Source organism: Misgurnus anguillicaudatus, chromosome 22 (assembly GCF_027580225.2).
Source record: "Misgurnus anguillicaudatus chromosome 22, ASM2758022v2, whole genome shotgun sequence".
NCBI classification, from domain to species: Eukaryota; Metazoa; Chordata; class Actinopteri; order Cypriniformes; family Cobitidae; genus Misgurnus; species Misgurnus anguillicaudatus.
The window spans coordinates 26844673-26861916 of NC_073358.2; the positions used below are offsets into that span (position 1 = coordinate 26844673).

General features: G+C 36.8%; 1 protein-coding gene across 2 annotated transcripts; it reads left to right on the forward strand.

The window, feature by feature from the left end:
- Window positions 1–1442: 1442 nt before the first annotated feature.
- Window positions 1443–15609, forward strand: asgr1b (asialoglycoprotein receptor 1b). 2 transcript variants are annotated; one of them, XM_073860822.1, is made up of 8 exons: window positions 1497–1665; window positions 2067–2150; window positions 2299–2394; window positions 2539–2628; window positions 4609–4686; window positions 4800–4954; window positions 5038–5150; window positions 15395–15609. In XM_073860822.1, exons 1-8 carry the CDS (start codon window positions 1566–1568, stop codon window positions 15528–15530), a joined length of 852 nt encoding a protein of 283 aa, XP_073716923.1. In that variant the 5' UTR covers window positions 1497–1565; the 3' UTR covers window positions 15531–15609. The 2 variants fall into 2 exon arrangements, with proteins under 2 accessions (XP_073716924.1, XP_073716923.1); XM_073860823.1 differs by lacking the exon at window positions 2067–2150 and having other exon boundaries at window positions 1443–1665.
- Window positions 15610–17244: the final 1635 nt, after the last annotated feature.

Below are 17244 nucleotides of genomic sequence, written 5' to 3' on the forward strand. Positions count from 1 at the left end.
TTAGTGTGAATAGACAATCGGAATAATAAAGGCCTTAGTTGTAAACTGGACACACAGAGAAGGACCTATTGTGACCAAAAGCATGTGATCTGTCCTTTCAGTCAGCAGAAAACATACAAATATGTTCTCTGCTACTCCTGCAGGTTCACTATATGCCACGTACAGTATATTATCTTAAGGCCAAATATCAGATGTTTCCTGTTTTTTTTTCACTTAATGTACTTTGTTCCCTCTTATCAGGAATTCAGTTCCTACATTTTTAACTTCACAGGATATACAGGCTATAGGCATATCCCATAGGCATAAGCAAAATGTTTCAAGAGGTCTAATATGTATGTATGCCTATAAAATACTTATTTCTTACATGGTAAACAATCATGCATGTAATGTTAGTTGCTTTTGGAAATAAACCCAAAATTACCTTGGCATATAGCACCATGCTCTAATGTTTCAGGTACGTAAGTGCTTGTGTGATATTACTTAACCAAGAAGAATTAATTTCTTATGATAAAGTAATTCAATCGTATGTCTTAAATCTAACTGCTTATTTATCTGCCTGACTGTGTAGCTACTATCTCATTCACAAAAAAATCAGTGACTTGTTTTGTCCCAAATGACTTACATGCTCTTACTAAGCACTATGTTCTCTACAGAGACACAGGTTTAAATAATCATAAAGGAGAAACAAAACAGAACTACTGAATAAGAGTTACATACAAACACAACGAACAGGCAGACACATCACAATCACCATTAGATCCACCATGAAAAATCTAACTTTTCATTTCATAATAAATTGTGTTTTATTCCTGTTTTCAAGAAATGCATAATAAACAGTTCTGCTTCCTTTTTGAGGGCACAAATTACAGAATAAGTCTGTTGTTTTGCCATTTCATTCTTGAAACATGTTCATATGACAGCTGTTTGGTTAGAATTAAAATGTAATCCATTAGAAAGACTTCTAGTTTTAAAGGGTTTTGAAAATGTTTGTCTGTCAATGTTGCTGCTGGAAAATTTAGCTTTCATATTGATTCCAGTTTAAGTTATCACAGAGATATAGCAGTGGAGAATCTACAAAGAAACAAATGAGATGGCTTTATCAGATATTCGCATAGCTTCAATGACTAGCAGAGTGGGATGATATAACAATAAAACATATTTTTTGATAATTTGTTGATTTAAAGTGGACTGTGAATGTATACTGTGTTTTTAAAATGATCTATAATCTTCCAGAATCATAAAATCACACAATAATGTCCATTGTTGAAGAGTTGCAGGATATTTTGTGATTCTCCCATCAAAACTACTTTTATATTTGCGCATTCAATTTCACTGTTAATATCAATCTAAAGAAGTGGGATCAATGCACTTATGTAAAAACAGACAACTTGAAAGCCACGAAACAGCTATTTGTACATGAAAAAAATCACCTCTTTAACTTCTGTCTTTTAAGAATTTCATTGGCCAGTCATGCTTCCTTAATGACTTCCTCTTTTTGTCTTCTGTATAGGATTTTGTCTTTTTGTCTCAATAATCAACTCTCCTCAGTTTGTCTGGCCTTACAGATGGCAGAGTTTAAGAGCATCCCGGACACCAGTAGCGGCTCACAGAACAATATTTACTTCAAACTGAATGAAGATGTGAGGTCGACACCATCACAGAAAGGTACATCAACTTGCATTAGACTTGGTTTTACCTTTTTTACATTTAAGCAAACTATAAAAACTTTACAGTTGTTTTTATGTACAGTATAATCTGGGTATAAGACTTACAGTATAAACTATTTTAATAAATCAAATATTAGATCTACGTTTTGCCAATTATTTTAAAGTTTTAGAAAATTGGGTACTGCAAGTGTTTTGCAATCATGTCAGTATTATTTTCATGCAAGCTTATTTCTTTTTTTATTTTTAACCATTATTTTATTCTTTTAGGAGGAAATGTCTCCCTTAATCTATGATTGATCTATAGCAGAGATATCTATCAATGTATGCTGTCTAATAGATAAAAAATACTAATGACATGATAAGAAGACAACACTTTTTTTTCCTTATCCTCCTCTACAGGTTGCTTGTTGTTAAAACTGTTTTGGATTCCCCTGGTGTGTGGCATGCTCTTTATGGTCCTATTGATCACAGTCTCTGTGTCCTTTAAGGTTTTAAAGTGTATAAATGTTCAAAAAAACGTCAACTTATTTCTTCAGTACAAACAAAAAGTCATATCTTACTTTAATCAGCATAATTTTTTAAAGATACATTACATTTTTATATTTTAAACTGATTGTGTGGTTCTTCTTAGTTAAACAGCAATTCAGTAAATTGACTGAATTAGAGAATACAGTGGCCAATCTGACATCCTCGGTTGCTCTTCTCACTTATAACCAACAAGATACAAGTGAGTTTCTGTTTCTATTGCTTTTGTTATTGATTAAAGTTATTGCATTATATGAGTTATTATTTAAAGTAGGATGTCCACAGTACTCTAAATAACCCACTGGCATAACCAATTAATCTTATATGTTTCTATTGCTCTTCATAGTTGAAAAGCAATTCAGTAAATTAACTGAATTAGAGAATACAGTGGCTAATCTGACATCATCTGTTGCTCTTCTCACATCTAACCAACAAGATACAAGTGAGATTTCATTTTCTGTTGATTCTTTATTGGTAAAACATTAAACCTTTATTTTAAATGTGCCATTTTTCGTGATCCAATTTTTCAACGTTTAGTTGGTAATTGCTGTTAGAGCATAAATAATACCTGCAAAATTATGAAGCTCAAAGTTCAATGCCTACCGAAATATTTTGTGTAATTGAATTCGCTTTTCAAGGAATACAGAGCCCTTTACTTTCCGGGTATATGACAAAATTTTCTGAATTTTTGGTTAACCTCTGCCTACAGGAATACACCAAAAAGGCTGTGACATTGTTGCGCTTCCACAGAGAAGATGAAGAGTTGCGTTAGTAGAGTATTTTGGTCGCCATGCCATCGAGACACTGTTATTTTCATCCCGGGGTCAAATCCACTTTGTTTGTCCCCAGCTTTCTCAATCTGGCGTAACCTTACCGGACAACGTGCACTAAGCTGCTGTCCAATTACAACACACTGGACCAGCTACACATCAGAAATCGTTACTTCATAGAACAAGAAAGACATCAGCCCATTTTTTAGGACAGTATAAACAACGGTATAGAGAAAAGTAAATTGTGTGAAAAATACTTTGTTTTTGACATGAACACGTTATATTGCGCACCGTAAAAGCCATAAAAGCTTTGAAAACACATGAAAACGGTTCCTTTAACATTCACAGCACTATGAATTAGCCCACTGGCATGACCAATTAATCTCCATTGCTGAATTATTGTGAAGTATAATCATTTATCTTTTTACAGCTCACCTTACCAGTCCTAATTTCAGTATATAAAAGCATTAACAGTAACTGCATGTCAATTTAAACTGTGATAGATATATTTTAAACATTCAGGATTGTTATGTTGATGGACAAACATTTGGATCCTAGACTGATAAGTTAATGCAAATTAACATCAAACATGCAATATGCATATGTTAACATATGAAGAGTTTGGTTCCAAAACGCAATAAATCCATTTTGACAAATTTTGGTAAAAACGTGTTTTCTATACCAAGAAAGTGACAAGATGAAAACCACTATTTTCTGTTACAAACTTTCACATAGCATCTTTAGGTTATAAAAACATAAAAAATTCAAATCCATAACTTGATTTTCAAAGATTTATTATAAAAACAGATTATTTTTTCTACAAAATGCAATAAATCCATGACAAGTTTTTATTCAAAATGCTATAAATCTATTGAATCGATAACCTATATAAATGTGCATTCATCTTTGCCATGTTATTTTCATTTAGTTGACTAGTTGTACTCACTAATTAAAAATATAAACATTAATGTCATTAATCAAAACACTTACTTGTCATATTACACTGTCATTGCTGCGGTTGACGTCGTCGCTTAACGTTTTTCACAGCGATCAGCTGTAAAATGTTTTGGTCCTGCTCGATTTTCGTTGACTTTGAGTAAAATTATGGAAAGTTTTTCATAAGATTCCCTGGGGTTATCATGACAGAAACTTGATGATGTCGGCCCGGGCAAACAAGCACCCGTCTCCCGAGTGTCTCTTGCGTAAATTATTAGATGTTGATGGATTACGTTTCTTTCCCGTCACAGAAAACCATCACAGGTTTATCAATGCTATTAAAGTATTATTTTGTTTTTGTTTGTTTGTTGATCACGAAGTACAAAGTAGATGAGGACAACTAGGATTCCGTGTACTCAACGCGGCGACATTGTTTGTTTACAGTGCGTGGAAGGAATGGTGCGCTGTAATCTGTGGAGCGGATTTATGGCATTCTGTAGAAAAGGGGGAGTGGCGTTTATTGCATTTTGGGAAAAAAGGGAGAAAAGATGACAGCGTTTTGCGTTTTGGAACCAAACTCTTCATATATTGTTTGTATCTTCAAGTGTAATGAAATGTACAACAGCTGGAAGGAACATGAGTGTGTGTTTACAGTACTGCACTATATGAGAGTTAAAGATTTTCAATATAATGAACACTTTCATGTCTTTATACAAATGATAGAATTGTGGAGATGTTTGGTGATCTGAAGGCTGATTTGGAAATCAGAATAACAAATTTGACCATGCGTAAGCAATACCATTGCACAGCTTTCAGCCACCCCCACACTTTTTGAATGTACAAAAACATAACACATTCAATGCAATCAGGTTTTCTCTGTTTCGCTCTCTCTCTCTCTTAGGTAAACCTGTTCTGAGCTGTAAACCTGGATGGCAACTTTATTCGTCCAGTTGCTATCTATTTTCTAGTACAAGACTGGATTGGGAAAAAGCAAGATCTTCCTGTAGTGCACAGGGTGCTCTGCTGCTCATCCTGGGGCAGGACGCAAGCGAGTGGGTTAGTAATTTTTGAGCTAACAAACACATATACACCCATTGCACATTTGATGATAAAATATCTGTGTGGTTTTCTTCATACAGTACTTTATTGTAACAAATGTATCCAAATCTAAGTCCTACTGGATTGGTCTGACAGATCAGACGACTGGTCAGTGGAGATGGGTTGATGGCTCACCCTATATCATGGACAAGAGGTTTGTAAAAACAAAGTTTGTAACTCATCCATATTTCTGCTTTAAGTTAAAACAAATGTAGGTAGAGGCAAGTGTATATCTTTTAATATATTATTATAGGAGCCCCACTGGCCAGAGGGTTATACAAAATCCAGAAGCTATGCTATACAAACTCCTGTTTGGTCAATAATACACTTGCCTATATATTAGTCGGGGAGCCAAAGTCTCAAACATGGGTTGAACCTGACCTGGTCTGCCATACTTTTTATTTGTGTTTTTTCTGTTAACTTTGACCCCGAGATTCAATAATTGGAGGGTCTGCTCTGCCGGAAATATCGCGAAAAAAATTTGTGGCCATTTTAGTGTATGCATCCTTTATTTTTATCAGAAAATTGTGAAAAAATATTTTTTTCCTCAAATCTTCAGTGGGTTGGGTAAACTGTCAATAAATGCATTCCTGATACACAGAACATATGTGCTGACAACATCCACTGAAAAAATAACTCTTAAAACACATTTCTGCATAATTTTGCATCAATTTAATGCAAAAAAGTAGGCGTTTTCTCACTTTTTTTTCCCATATTTTCATTTCACAGAATTCATGATAAATAATGTATTTTATAAAATGTCATAAAACTGGGGCCCCCCTGGCACCATCTCGCGGCCCCCCAGTTTGAGAACCACTGGTCTAGAGATCTTTTTAATTTCAACATAACCCTGTTCTCCCAATGGAAATGTGTCACACAATAAATATAATACAGCAAAATGATTTTATTGCCTCAGATGACAACTATTACAACTTTAAAAAGATACTTCACCCATTTGCATTAAGCTTTGTAGCTTTAGAAACCCAGTCATGTTTCTGAATGGTCATGCATCATTTTCAGTTTCCCCTGAGATGGGAGAAATACAGATTTCAGGGTTGCACTTCCTTCTTTTAATGATGTAAAAATCTTCATTTTCCGTCATTGAAAGAAGGAATTGCTATATCTTTGTATAGGGTTTAAGACTACAAACACTCATTTTTCCAGGGAGGGCTATGTATGGGACCCACTCACGCTACAGACCTATTACAGATCAGTGGGTGGGACTTAATACACTAAAATAAATGATACAGCTGCCATCTTTTTGGAATCTAAGCTAACAGATGCTGAGGAGCCAGGCTTGATGTTTTTCAACAATGGTGGAAGGTTATCAATATGATATGGAAGAGGGTGATTTCGAAAATGGATGCTTGAATCGGATGTTCATGGCTATCTTTATGAGCCACAATACAGGGAAGAGCAGCTGAGGCAGATGGAGAAACAGGAGGTAGAAGATCGAGGTAGAAGACCTGCCTGTAGAAGGTAGAAGACGAGGTAGAAGACCTGCCTGTAGCAGGGGAGGAGCCTTGACTGACTCGAGCTGGGATGGACTGGTTGTGCCTGTGCTCTTGCTGTGCACCTACGGACACAGAAATGGAGTCCGTCTGCTGCAGAGAATTTAAAAAATGCCAGTTTCTTCTGGATGAAATTTCTACATCAGATGAGGGTATGGACGTTTGTGTGGTGAACCCAAGGCCGCGTTATCCTAATGGGCAACATGGGCTGCAGCCCAGGGCCCCGAACACTAGGGGGCCTCCGAGACAATTCTATTTTGAGTTTTTAAAAACATTTCGATTGACGTAATTATGCGTTAGTGCTACCTAGAGCAGAGACCCCCAACCACTGGGTCGCAAGAATATTCTGAAAAAAAAATTATAATAGCTACGTAATAGCTTATGGGATATTTTGTCCTTCAAGAGCCGACTTCAAATAACATCGATCATTTCCACTCTTGTACAAGGCCGCGGTCTCTCTCTCTCTCTCTCTCTCTCTCTCTCTCTCTCTCTCTCTCTCTCTCTCTCTCTCTCTCTCTCTCTCTCTCAGCGCATTTGCAATCACATTGCTGTTTTTAGAGTTTGAGTATACAGTACTTCTAAAATACAGAGGTATTATTTATGAATAATTTGCAAATGTACCTCGCAAATCATGTATACGTGAAGACGTTCAACCTTGTAACATCGCAAATGACTGAAAAGTAATTTCAGAATTATCCAGATCAAACCATGATCAAAATAAACTCTTTAACTGCAGTAATAATATTTTAACGGGTACACTTTTAACGTAGGTTTAGGAACCTAAACAGTCCTGTGTCAATCATCATTAAAATCATACCGTAAACGGGAGTATGTGCCTCCGCGCCCGGCCGCAATTTTTCTGGCATCTCTCCTCATCATCTCCTCCTTCATTTAAACTTGGGACTCGAACCCGACCTAAGGTCGAGCTGCCTTCAAAAAAAGCAAGCCAAGTTCGTTAATTATTATGACTAAATAGGCAGGGAATCTCGTGAAACAATGAAAGTAAAACAATCCGCCAAAATATGATTTAACTTGAATTTGATTATTTAGTCGAGGAATTCTCTTTAAAAAAGAGCAGAAAGAAGCACTTTTAGTTGCTTAATAAATGTTATTTTCTGTGCTGTTCTGATTGTAAAATTATTACTTGATAATATTGTTTAATTTGTTTAAATAATTTTAGCCTTCTTTTTAGAGCCCTGCATTTCAGCCCTAGCCCGACGGGGCCCGACCTGTTTACGCCCTTCGGGTCGGGTTTCAGGCCAATTTTAACGTCACAGCAGATACGCGGGCCGGACCTCTGGCTTATTTAGGCTTCACCATCTTTTTATATTTTTCAATTTAATTAAAGAACCTTTTGACAAACATTGATGATTGCAAAACAAACATAGGAAGACGTTTAACCTATCGCACGAGTCCGCTACGCATAGCCACACATTTACAATGCAGCTGTTGCGTATTTAACAGCAGGACCTTCAGCGCACCAGGAAAAATTATAAATGGAGTACTAGATTAAAACCTTGGATACTGTACATAATCTAGGCAGACAGCATCCAAGACATAATCTATTAAAGACTTCTCCCTGTATTAATTTCGTGTAAGAAGGCTGTGTCTTTATTTCTTGTTTGTGTATGGATCGACTTTTTTCTTAGTTTAACTGTTGGATGGATACATGAATAGCCATCTTCTATGGTAAGTCCTTACATTAAAAAAATGTATATGCAAAAGTGAAGTTGTAAGATAAGGCAACATGCATGTTTATTCTGTTTCATGTTTATTTCGTTTCGTTTTGTATATATAGCCCTTTTTATTTTTTTATTTCTGCACCCGTTGCAACTGCGAGCAGCAGAGCAACCTGCCTTCGCTTTTTAAAAATAGTGTGTGTTGATAATAAACATTTAAACTAACATTGTGATATGCTGAAAATATTTATTTTAAATAGTTGTTATTATAGGCAAGTGAAGTGTTGATTTGAGAGGCTCAATTCATCATACATGTCGTCAACTTGCTGTTGGCCGCCCGCTAACCACTAGTTATAATAAAAACTTTAACAAACAAAAACTGCTCTAAAATGTAAAAATAAATATAACTATTTTGCAATTTAAAACAAAACTGAACTGCTTTAATTGCTGCAAGAGTACAGCTGTACAAGCTGTGTAAGCAGTTATTTTTTGCTATTTCTGCGGATTTCTTTTGCGAAATCTATGCGGAATTTTGCAGAATGATTTAAAATGTTTTAAAACGATCCGAGAGAATGTGCGCTGTGAATATTACAAAAAATAAAATATTTGATAACATATTATACATTTTATTAAAGGATTACCCTGAATTAATCTAGACCAACATGAACCAACAGATAATGGATAATGTGTTTTCACGACCATAGAGTTTTATATAGTATACATATATTACTGTCTACAGTGTAACAGTAATAAGGAAAGGCTTCTCATAATAAATGTAGCGTATATAGCAAGATAATTTCATCAGTTTAACAACACAATGTATATATATATTTATCTTGTAAACGGATTTGAAATAATAAATAATTGTCGCGTCACGTAGCAAGAGAGACGATAGAGATCTCATTAACTTCTCCGCAGTAAGTTTTATTTCAAATTCAAGTTTTACATATTAAATAGACTATTAAAAAGTTTGTGCTTCTCTCATAAAAACCTGACAGCAGACAGCACAGACTTCTACTCACAAACATACGCTCACAAACATGCGCGATGCAGTAACTATATCTGCGGACACAGATTCCTAATGGGGAGAATTAAAAAGTTCGGACTCGGGTCGGACTCGGGCTGAGAATTCTGGGCTCTACTACTTTTGCGTCAACTTGATTTTAATAATTTAATTGAGGAATTATATTTAAAGAAGAACAGACAGAAGCACTTTTAGTTGTGAGTTGCATTTAATAAATGTTATTTTCTGGGCTGTTTCTGATTGTAAAATTATTACTTGATAATATTGTTTAATTTATTTAAATAATTTCAGCCTACTTTTGCATCAACTTGATTTCAATGATTTAATTGAAGAATTCTCTTTAAAGAAGAGCAGAAAGAAGCACTTTTTGTTGTATTCTGATTGTAAAATTATTTGATAATATTGTAAAATTATTTGATAATATTGTTTAATTTATTTTAATAATTTCAGCCATTTAATGTTGCACATACGCTGTAAAAAACACTGGATTTACTAAAAAATATAGACAGTGCATCGTTTTTGCATCCCCTTTTTTTAGTAAGTTTTACTAAAAAAATTACGCAATGGGGCACTTAGTAAATCCAGCCTTTATTTTTTTCAGTGTATATTGGGGGGGGGGGGGGGGGGCTCAAATCAGCGTTAGCCCAGGGCCTCACAAAGGCTTAACCCGGCACTGGGTGAACCACCCAAGTTTCGGACCGCATATGGACAGCAGCATTCTGGATACATATTTTAGAATACCAAAGGTCAACTGGAAGTGACAGCCAAAGCCTGCAGGGACAAACAGAGGTCTGACTATAAAGTAAATGTTTCTATTTTATTTGGGAGTGGCTTGCAAAGCTGTGCATTGTGGGAGTTGTTGTCTTCCATACAAATGCACCCTAAAGTCACTTTCTGTCTTTTTTCGGTCAAACAGGCACCACATTTGAAATGTATGTTACATTTCGACTACAAATATGACCCACTTTCAATAAAGATTAATGTTTCCATGGGTGAAATGTCCCTTTGACAGAAAAAAATTGCATAACTTAATTAACTAGATTCAGGTCCATGTGAGGTGGGATAATCAGAAGGGTGGCACACTGCAGATACTGCTCTGGGGACAGACCTTTACCCTCACCACCTGAGGAGACAGCAAACAAGAACGATAGGGTGGATTATACAGCAGCGTGATAAAAGATGCCACCCTCTCTCTCTCTCTCTAACACACACAAACAGCTGGGTAGGTTGGCTGAACCATGTGTGCCCGCTTATACACAGCCAACTGATGCAGGGATTGGCGAAGGTGTAATAGGAGGGCATCTTCAGTTAGTGGAAGGCAACGCCTGTTTCCTTTGTGGCTCACAAAGAGATGGGCTCGCAGTGCATCTAGAGTACTATCAAAGTCACTCCTGTCATAGAGTGACACCTTGTATCGCCATGCTGTTGTTATAACCTTTTCATGAACATACAGGCTTTCCTCAGGATCACCGTACCTGCACAGTGGCAGAAGGTCTGTCAGGTGTTTGATAGCAGTTGTGTAGGCCCGCCTTTAGCTCAGATAGCTTCCTGTGTCACATCCGGTAAGTATGTAGGTGCTGAGGGATGTAAGATCTGAAGCAGCAGCATTATACTTCCCTGTCAGAACTTCTGTGATGGCATGAAAAGGTAGGAAGATATCCATCGTCTTCACCCACAGCTCCTGCAGCCCATCCATGTGAGTGATGTAGTACATGCACATCATGATCACATCTTTGTCAGTTGCAACCACTACAGCCCGTTTGTGGTGCAGAATTTGTACTGAGTATGCAATGTGAGCAAACATCCTGGTGTGTGCCTCCTCATGTTTCTCACAGAAAAGTTCTGGAAGCTCAACCTGACAATCCAATAACAAGAGGACAGTGCGACCAGGATCACAATAGATTCCACAAAGAATAAGTGTGCATACTGCAGGAAGTGACTTGTTCTGAGCTGCCCATGCTTCATCCATGTAGTTCAACGGGTTAGCTTTATTCAGTGAATTGTGAATGAAGCCTTTCCATACAGGTATAGGGAGAGTATCATGTGGCTTGTACTCCTCCATTCTCCTCACCTTTCAGACTTTCAGCAGGATAGACATCATATCGATCACTAACAAAGTGGATGCAGTCACACTTGTCTGGGAGGATTCCAATGAGCTTCCTCGGGTTCTTTCCTTGCAGTTCATGGAAGGTGCTGCTCCCAAAAAGTTAGTAACCTTGAATGAATGCCATTGCATCTAGTACCATTACAACACACTTGTCAGATGGCGTTAGATTGTCCACTTCCCCCCATGAGCTGCCAAGGGCTGTCTTGATTGCAGCCAGGTAGTCTGCCTTGTTTCCTTTCCTTCCTGCAGGATGCACACTTATTCTTGGTGGAATCTTTTGTGATCCTGGTCACACTGTCCCCTTGTCATTGGATTGTCAGGTTGAGCTTCCAGACCTTGAGGAGGCAGATACCAGGATGTTTTCTCACATTGCATACTCCGTACAAATTCTGCATCATGAACGAGCTGTAGTTGTTGCAACGGACACAGATGTGATCATGATGTGCATGTACTACATCACACACATGGATGGGCTGCAGAAGCTGTGGGTGAAAACGATGGATATCTTCCTACCTGTTCATGCCACCACAGAAGATCTGACAGGGAAGTATAATGCTGCTGCTTCAGAGGTTACATCCCTTCTCCTCAGCACCTACATACTTACCGGATATGACACAGTGAGCTATCCGTACAGAAGAGGAAAAAGGTGGGCCTACACAACATTGACAGACAGACAGAAATTCTGCCGCTGTGCAGGTACAGTGATCTGAGGAAACCCGGGATGTTCAGGAAAAGGTAATAACAGCAGCATGGCGATACATGGTGTCACTATGACAGGAGTGACTTTGGTGGTACTCTAGATGCACTTTAAGCCCATCTCTTTGTGAGCACATGCGTTGCCTTCGACCAACTGAAGATGCCTTCCAATTACACCTTCGCAGATCCCTGCATCAGTTGGCTGTGTGTAAGCGGGCACACATAGTTCAGCCAGCTTACCCAGCTGCCACTGATTTTGGGAGACAACTTGTCAATGGCAAATTGGTGGCAACCATGATGCCGAAAGAGGCAAAACCTTCTGAACTCAAACACAGCAAATACTGCCACTGCAAGAAAAGCATGCATGCCCGAGGATGCTTCTGTGCAAGAGCCAATGTGAAGTGTGGCATTGCATGTCTCTACACCGGGGATGTTTAAGGAGTGAACTTGCGCTTGAAGACAGGGACATGTAAGTAGGCTGCGTGTGTGTGTGTGTGTTAGAGAGTGAGGGGGTTGTATCTTTTATCACGCTGCTGTATAACCCTCAAATTCTTGTTTGCTGTGTCCTCAGGTGGTGAGGGTGAAGGTCTGTCCCCAGAGCAGTATCTGAAGTGTTCCACCCTTCTGATTATCCCACCTGCATCTAGTTAATAAGTTATGTTATTTTTTTCCATTAAAGGGACATTTCACCCATGGAAAAATTAATCCTTATTGAAAGTGGGTCATATTTGTAGTCAAAATGTAACATACATTTCAAATGTGGTGCCTATTTGACCGAAAAAAGACAGAAAGTGACTTTAGGGTGCATTTGTATGGAAGACAACAACTCCCACAATCCACAGCTCTGCAAGCCACTCCCAAATAAAATAGAAACACTTACTTTATAGTCAGACGTCCGTTTGTCCCTGCAGGCTTTGGCTGTCACTTCCAGTTGACCTTTGGTATTCTAAAATATGTATCCAGAACGTTGCTGTCCATATGCGGTGCGAAGCTTGGGTGGTTCACCACACAAACGTCCATATCCTCATCTGATGTAGATATTTCATCCAGAAGAAACTGGCATCTTTGAAATTCTCTGCAGCAGACAGACTCCATTTCTGTGTCCGTAGGTGCACAGCAAGAGCACAGGCACAACCAGTCCATCCCAGCTCGAGTCAGTCCAGGCTCCTCGCCTGCGACAGGCAGGTCTTCTACCTCGTCTTCTACCTTCTACAAGCAGGTTTTCTACCTCGATCTTTTACCTCCTGTTCCTCCATCTGCCTCAGCTGCTCTTCCCTGTATTGTGGCTCATAAAGATAGCCATGAACATCCGATTCAAGCATCCATTTTCGAAATCACCCTCTTCCATATCATATTGATAACCTTCCACCATTGTTGGAAAACATCAAGCCTGGTTCCACAACATCTTTTAGCTTAGATTCCAAAAAGATGGCAGCTGTATCATTTATTTTAGTGTATATAGGTAATAGGTCTGTAGCGTCCCACCCATAGCCCCCCTGGAAAAATAACGACAGAGGGTAGTCTTACACCCACGACAAAGATATAGCAATTCCTTCTTTCAATGACGCAAAATGACGCTTTTTACATAATTGAAAGAAGGAAGTGCAACACTGAAATCTGTATTTCTCCCGTCTCAGGGGAAACTGAAAATGATGCATGACCATTCAAAAACATGACTGGGTTTCTAAAGCTACAAAGCTTAATCCAAATGGGTGAAATATCTCTTTAAAGTTGTAATAGTTGTCATCTGAGGCAATAAAATAATTAAAGTCATTTTGCTGTATTATATTTATTGTGTGACACATTTCCATTGGGGAACAGGGTTATGTTGAAATTAAAAAGATCCCTAGACCATGGTGTTTAATAATGTGGACATTAACAATCATGTTATCCAGTATGTCTTTCGGAATTTTGAAAGTAGCCAAAAATTCTATTAAGGTTCTGAGCCTGTTGATGGCCAACTAGTGAAATCATCACAGATCCATTGATTTTGGTTGGATTTTTATATTTTTTTCTGTGTAATGAGTATACTGTTTGGTGAAAAGAATGATATATTGACTGATATCATAACTTGGGGGAATAGTTGATTGCCAATGAAGTAAAGATGAAAATATTGGAAAAAAGTGAAAAAACGCCTACTTTTTTGCATTAAATTGATGCAAAATTATACAGAAATGTGTTTTAAGAGTTATTTTTTTTGTGGATGTTGTCAACACATGTGTTCTGTGTATCTGGAATGCATTCATTGACAGTTTACCCAACCCACTGAGAATTTGAGGAAAAATAATAATTTTTCACAATTTTCTGATAAAAAACGTACACTAAAATGGCCACAATTTTTTTTCACAATATTTCTGGCAGAGCAGACCCTCCAATTATTGGTTCTTGGGGTCAAAGTTAACAGAAAAAACACAAATAAAAAGTATGGTAGACCAGGTCAGGTTCAACCCATTTTATTGAGCTTTTGAGACTTTGGCTCCCCGACTACATATAAGTTTTATGCCTTTAGGTTTTAATGAAGATCAAAGAGAAAAAAACATTTTCAAATGTGCCACAGGGATGACGTATCTTCGTAGGCCAACCCGAAAGTTAGCAGGATATTGGTTCCCTCGCCAAAAAGCTCATTCATATTTCCCATAGACTTTTGGATTATTGCAAACAAATAGCTCTGTGTTTAACAAATGTTTATGACACACGCTTTGTCCTAAATGAACAAATGAACACAACGTTTATAAATTGTTGGGGTTTTCCAGACAGGGTTAAAATTAAGTCAGGACTAGGCTAAGTTAATTATATTATGACATTTAAGTAGTTTTTACAAACAAACCTTTCAAGAAACATTACATTAATGTCACTGATGTATGTTAAGATATGTAATTGCAAGCTGTTTTTAGTTAAGACAACTCAAACAAGCATTTGAACTGGACTTAAGCGCTATCCTTAAACCACCATTTAAAGTCTAAATGTGTTTATTATATTAAAAAGCTAACCTTACTACAGGCAAACTACACCACTTTCTCTTGACATTCACGTCATCACCATCAAGCTTTGGATAGTGCTCTTAAACTTTATTAAACACATTTAAAATGTATGTTTCCTTATACAGAAATGCTCTGTGGATGAATCTTTGTTAAGAATGGTGCCCATGTTGCATTGATTTTGAGATCTTCATGCATGAAGACTTTAAAATCCCAGAAAAAGTAACTTAGTAAAACAATTTATTACTATTGTACGCTCTTGTAACTTAAAATTACTTATATTAAATGTATTTGCTTTGAAACCAGTGTTTGGCATGTTTTTGTAACTTGTAAGCATCATGTTGAATGACATTTTATATATATTTTTTAAGTGATTAAATTTCGTGTGTGTGTGTGTTTGCAGTCAGTGGGAACCAGGAGAACCGAATAATTTGGGCGGTGAGGACTGTGCAGAACTTGCGTCATCTGGAAAGCTAAACGATGGGCTCTGTTCACGGTCTTTTCAGTTTATCTGCAAAGCCCCAGCCAATGAAAACTAACTACTGTAGTTGGCATATGCTGATATAAAATTGTCATGTCATCAAAGCATTATAAAGTATAATAAAGAGGAGATGCTTATTTGTCTTTATAAATCACTGACAAATTGTGAATGTCTTGGTAGCATTAAGCCCCTATAATTGATGTTAAAGATAAAACTAATCACTGTTACACTCCCAATAAAAAAAGTACAAAAGTTGTAAATTTTTGTCACTGGGATGGTAGCTTTTTAAGGTTAATAAGTGTCCAATACAGGATTTAGATTAATCAAGGACTAGTTATATTAGGACATTTAAGTAGTTTTTGCAACCATACCTATACTGGTGTGCATCTTTGGACAAAATAATGGCACAGATATGTTAAGGGATGTTAGTCTGGGACAAGGATAAACTCTGTCCGGGAAACCATACACCAAAAAATTTACTCAAATTATTATGCGGATACTAAAAAGTAAATATTCTTTTATATGTTTACGAGATGTCAAAACAACCCACTGGCATGGGGACAAACAGGTCCCTTCTCTCTGAGTAGAAGTTTAATGTACATCCTGAATGCATTTTGTATCAGTGATTGTGCAAGTTTTTTTCCGTTTCCAACATATTATTTAAACATAGCACTGGCAAGCAATTGGCACATTGTTCTGAAAAATCTCTGCTACTATACAGTTAGTTTGCTTCAGACTTGGTCCACATGTTTCTCCACAAAATGTTTCCTTTTTATCAACCTAAAGTTTGATATCATACTGTATGTTGTGTAATGTCTTCAATTTGTAAGTTCAATTTCAAGTTTTTAGTTCATTAGGTTATTTAAACTATTGGTTTTTGTTGTAGAAATTTTGAGTTTTGGTGCTTCATGCTCTTCTGTAAAACCGTGTAAACTTTTTGGTCTGACAACAAGAGCCATATTCTTATTTTGTTCTTTTTTTATCCCCAAGCAGAATGTAAAAATTAATAACATGCTCACTGTCACACAAAGTAAATCACTTTGTGCTATCTTCTTTTTAAATGCAGCAAAAAAATTGAGATTTATACAGAAACAACTTAATATCGCTGTAAGCAGCAATTACCAAGCACCAAAAAATGAGGACAAGCACCAAAATATGAATGCACATGCAAGAGAAAAATGCAGCACAGCAGATATGTTTTGGAAATTGCAGCACACAGGATTCAAACCTACAATCTTTATTTTTAACCCCTTGGAGCCATGTGGATTATATCTCTTAGAAGGAAGGATGAACTTTTTTTAAGTTTAAAGTAGAAGCTTTTCTCTAATCCCTGTTTTCTATCGTTATAAAACATGGAAGAGCAAGGACAGTTACTAAAATAACACCAAATGTGTTAGTCTAAAAGATGATGTACATGTACAGTATCGATCATGGGGTAATTTTGATATTTGGCTGGAGTATACCTTTTAATAACCTAAAAATACTTGTAGTTAAATAAAAAGATTACTTGTAGTCTGAGTAGATTTATATTTACATATATTTATTTTTCTAGATCTGTTTACATGTTTGTTTTTGGTATTTTATAAAAGATTTTAAAGTGTATATCATAATGTATCATCGTAAAACCAGTCACATGCATATTTATTTAAAATATTAATTTCTGTTTGCAGCTATATGTTGTACTGATTGTAGTAAGCTATATGGTGATCTTGTTCATTGTTATTGTAGGACAGTTACAACAAAAAATCACATCATTCAAGTCAATGATTATT

Bases quoted from the DNA above. Each gene is read 5' to 3' on its own strand.
- asgr1b (XM_073860823.1), top strand. From the start codon at position 1,482: ATGACTTCCTCTTTTTGTCTTCTGTATAGGATTTTGTCTTTTTGTCTC. The intron at 2,395-2,538 runs GTGAGTTTCTGT...TGCTCTTCATAG, and splicing joins TTATAACCAACAAGATACAA to TTGAAAAGCAATTCAGTAAA. The intron at 5,151-15,394 runs GTTTGTAAAAAC...GTGTGTTTGCAG, and splicing joins CCCTATATCATGGACAAGAG to TCAGTGGGAACCAGGAGAAC.